General features: G+C 33.8%; 1 protein-coding gene across 2 annotated transcripts; it reads left to right on the top strand.

Annotated features, from left to right (window-relative positions):
• Positions 1–282: 282 nt before the first annotated feature.
• On the top strand, positions 283–4,133 carry LOC128194256 (protein METHYLENE BLUE SENSITIVITY 1-like). Of its 2 annotated transcripts, none has more exons than XM_052869398.1 (6): positions 283–1,063; positions 1,408–1,600; positions 1,711–1,767; positions 2,663–2,743; positions 3,034–3,145; positions 3,700–4,133. In XM_052869398.1, exon 1 carries the CDS (start codon positions 648–650, stop codon positions 1,002–1,004), a length of 357 nt encoding a protein of 118 aa, XP_052725358.1. In that variant the 5' UTR covers positions 283–647; the 3' UTR covers positions 1,005–1,063; positions 1,408–1,600; positions 1,711–1,767; positions 2,663–2,743; positions 3,034–3,145; positions 3,700–4,133. The 2 variants fall into 2 exon arrangements, with proteins under 2 accessions (XP_052725358.1, XP_052725359.1); XM_052869399.1 differs by having other exon boundaries at positions 2,949–3,145.
• The last annotated feature ends 248 nt before the right edge of the window (positions 4,134–4,381 follow it).

Genomic DNA, 4,381 nt, shown 5'->3' with positions numbered 1-4,381 from the left:
ACAGATTATTACATACAGATTTAAATCCGTATATAATAAAACTGTTATATACGGATATTATATACGGATGAATTATATACGGATTTTTCCATATATAATAAAAAAATAAAATTATATACGAAAAATCCGTATATAAAATCTGTATATAATCTTTTAGCATAAGCTTTTCCAAGAATTAAATCATATATGTAAGTGGGTTTCTTCTTATATACGTATATTACATACCGATGTTAAAAAAAATAATAAAATAAATTAAAAAATTTAACCCTAAGTGAAATTGGAAAGTTCTCGAGCCATTCCCACAACTTTCCCTCCTTTCAGCTTTCCCTCTCGTCTCTTTCTCTCTCGATCACAAATCACCGTCACCGAGCCATTCTTCACTGCCTCTTCCCTGATTATCTCTGCATTGACAAGCTTCAGTCCAACCTGCATGCCTCTCCATTATCGCCAAGATGCCCAACGAAACAAGTTCGTCTAAATGACAAACCCCTTTCGGTGGTCGAACACAAATTAGGGTTCTCCCATCCGTAGGGTTTACCTCTCCTATTCCAAATCACCCTCTTCCACCCCTAAATTCAAACCGTTAAAGACAAAAGGAATAAAATCATTTGTTGATCTTCGGAGAGAGAGAGCCACACCTCGACGCGATGACTGGGAAGGCGAAACCCAAGAAACACACGACTAAGGAGATCGCGGCGAAGATCGATGCAGCCACTACCAACAGCGACGACGGTAAGGCGGGCTTGGCGGACCGGTCTGGTGTGGAGAAAGGCGGGCACTTGAAATACGAGTGCCCGCTCTGTAAAGTCACGGTGCCTGACGTGAAATTGATGCAGATTCATCACGAGGCGCATCACCCTAAGATCCCCTCTGAGGAGGACAAGGTCGTCAACCTTCACGCCATAATCGCCAGCGAATCGTCGAAGCCGCGTCCAAGCATTCGCGGAAGCCACAAGAAATGCTTAGATTTTGGAAACGAGATACTCTTTGCATTTTTAACTTAGTCGTATTTTTGGGAAGACTTAAGCTCTAACCATGTCATCTTCAAATGACCACTAACCAGGTAGTAAATGTTGTATTTTCTCTTTGTTAATATTTCTTGTTCCACTTTTCAATATTTTTATTTGGTATATTATTGCTTCATAGTTACTGGAAGGGATGACTTTACCGTTGATGATGGCAAGTTTACATGAATCTCAACCACTGTCTTGGCTTTTGAATAATGATAATCATCAATTATTGTTACCAAATGACTTTTGAATAATTTTATTGATACAAGAATTGGATAAGATAACATTTGCTGTCGTGTTATAGTTTGAGAGCATTGATTATGGTTATTGCTTGTGTTTATGTTATGATTTATTGTGAGTGATTTTGAACTGACTTTGTGAGTTAATTTGGGAGAAGAATGTTTTGGATGTGGGGACTAGAAGTGGCATTCTTGCTATATGGTCAGCTCAAGCAGGCGTGAGGAAGGTGTATGCAGTGGAAGCGACGAAGATGTCAGAACATGCCTGTGCACTAGTCAAAGCGAATAATCTCCAGAATGTAGTTGAGGTCATCGAGGGATCAATGGAGGATGTTACCTTGCTTGAGAAAGGTTAGAATTCATGAGATCTGTTTAGTTTGTTTGATATAACTTTTTTTTTCTGGTTCTTGTGTACATTAATGATTTCAAAACTGACATTTACTCTGTTTCCTGTTTTTAAGGATTTGTGGTGGAAGAAAACATGCTCGTGACCACTGGCTCAAACCGACAAGAGTGATGTATGTATTGTCGCAACTATTTTTCTGCCGCAACTATTTTTCTGTCTCAAAGCAGAGAAAAAAGTATTTTGATGCATTGATGTTTTGTGTTCTCATTTGCTCCCTACCACCTTAGCTATTCATCCATTTTGTGTTTTGGTTGTGTCAATTAAAATCGATATTGTGTAGTTCATTTTTCATTCTACTGGAGTATTTTTGGTCACTTGATATTTGAAGCAAAACTATTGTGCCAAAAAAGATGTAATCCTTAATTTACATTAGATTCATTGGTGATAATTTACATTAGATTCATTGTCTTGGCATGTAGTGCGCACTATGCTCATTTCATCACATTATCAATGGTGATAATTTACATGTATAAATAATTTGGTTGTTTCCTGATGGTGATAATTTACATGTATAAAAAGACTATCCCTCGATGGCATGTATACTCTATAAAAGGGAAAGCCATTGGTTTGTTCATGGCATTTTTATTGACTCTGGGATTAGTGTGGAACCTGTGGAAAATAGCTACTACTTTTTTTTCCCATATATATATATATATATAACTAGATGTAATAAAGCCTCTACTTGATGTGACAGAAACAACTCTGCTTCACTACTGTATGTAGTCTCTTAAGTTGATGAGGTGCAACTGTATGTAGTCTCTTAAGTCTCTTATCATCAACCTGGTAAAATATAATTTATTTGACCTGTCGTAGAAGTTTTTGTATTTCCAGTAATTATTATTTTGACAATGTCTGATATAGAATTTCTTACCCTGTCCTGTATTGGGGGATTGAATGATTAATGATTTAAAATTGAGGCAAGAATACTGAATTTATATATGGAAGCGTATTATGTTGTTCATTTTAGCATTCAACCACATCTAAGTCTGAACTATGACAATGTTTAGGTGTGGAGGCTATAGTAAAAAGGAACCTGGTGAAGTACTGACACTTCATAAGCGAGTGTTAGCCGTGCTAAATGAGGCAAGGTATAATGTTTGGATCTTAACTTTTAAAATATAAGAGTTGTTTTCAGTGGATTTGATTTTCCATTCAGTAAGATGTGTTGGCCAGGCCCACTGAATATGTCTGAAATTATTTTTTTCTTTTTTATCTCTAACAGTAATAGATGCAAGAAAATAATATGTGAAAATTCCATAATGTCAGCATGTACCTTAAACCTTTGTTTTGTAGAATTCAGAACGTTCTTTCTTTCTGAGGCCATCTAACTATTTGGACCATTTTTTATTCTTTGTCAACTGTTTGACTACTGTCCCAGGAATAATTTGGATGGTAAGATTGTTAAGAGAGGGGATTATGCGATAGCAGCAACGAGGGCGGTTTATTATGTTACCCCTGGCAATCACAGTAGTGCCTCAAAGTGAAACAAGGTTAGTATGATTGTATATCTGGTATAATTGGACATGGTATTTCTTATTGTATTTATTTTTGGTCTAATAGACGGATACACGAATGGGGTTCTGGTGTTAATAAACTCTTGCAATTTTTATTTTAATGAATATTAAAATGGCAATTTGCTCCTCCGATTAATACTAATTTGATTCTGATGTTAATAATTTTAACTACTTTATAAATTTTTGCTATTTTTGTTATTATATCATGCATTACTATAAACATTTATTGGTTTGTGATATATAGATTTTAAGTTATTTATCTTGTATTTATAATGATCATCCCACTATTTACTATCGTGGTGTTTTTGGATCAGTTGCTTTGCTACTATTTGAGACTTATTACTATAACACAAAATAGATTCAAATAAATTCTTTTGTTTGTGTGCAAGTGCACGTACTAAAACAAACCATAAATCTAAACTATTGGTTCCTGGCAATGTGTTACATGAAATCTTTTGAGATTGATCATGTATTGTTTATATGTAAGTTTTGAAAGACTTTTAATTTAATGCATGAATTTAAACATGCAGGTTATTAAGGAAACAATTGATTCCAATATTACAATAGAATACAAGTCAAACACAGTTGATGATTTACATATGAGGAAGCCAAATATTAGCAAAGCGAAGGAACTGCTGATTTGGGAACACAAAATCTCACTTAATGATGAAATTGGATTCTGAATAAAGATGAAGGTAAAGGGATGAAATTTTCCTTTAGGAAGGAGATTTATTCTAATCTTCCATTTCAGGCTACGAAGGAAGTTAATTAGCTTTTAGAAATGTTACCTTTAGAAGTTTAATTGTATATTGATTTACAATATGAAAATCAAAGTTAATTAGCTTTTAAAAATGTTACCTTTAGCAGTTTAATTGTATATTGATTTACAATATGAAAATCAACTAAGATACACGTGATTGTTAATTTATTTAGATGTTCATGCTTAACTTCATCCATATTTGTACACAGCTTGATATTATTCAAACTAAAAAAATATTCAATTGTGTATGTTTATTATGTTGTATTTTTAAGTAATTTATGATTGATTTATGTATTGCATTAGTTGTAAAAGCAATTTGATGGTTGTATTTATCTCTAGTCAGATATATAAAACTCCTAAAAGCAATTTGGTGGTTGTATTTATCTTTAGTCAGATATATAAAACTCCTAAAAGCAATTTGGTGTTGTAAGGATTACCTAATTTTTTTTTAT

Source organism: Vigna angularis, chromosome 1 (genome assembly GCF_016808095.1).
Source record: "Vigna angularis cultivar LongXiaoDou No.4 chromosome 1, ASM1680809v1, whole genome shotgun sequence".
Taxonomy (NCBI): domain Eukaryota; kingdom Viridiplantae; phylum Streptophyta; class Magnoliopsida; order Fabales; family Fabaceae; genus Vigna; species Vigna angularis.
Note: the sequence above shows the minus strand (reverse complement) of the source record. Positions and strands in the feature narration are given on the sequence as shown.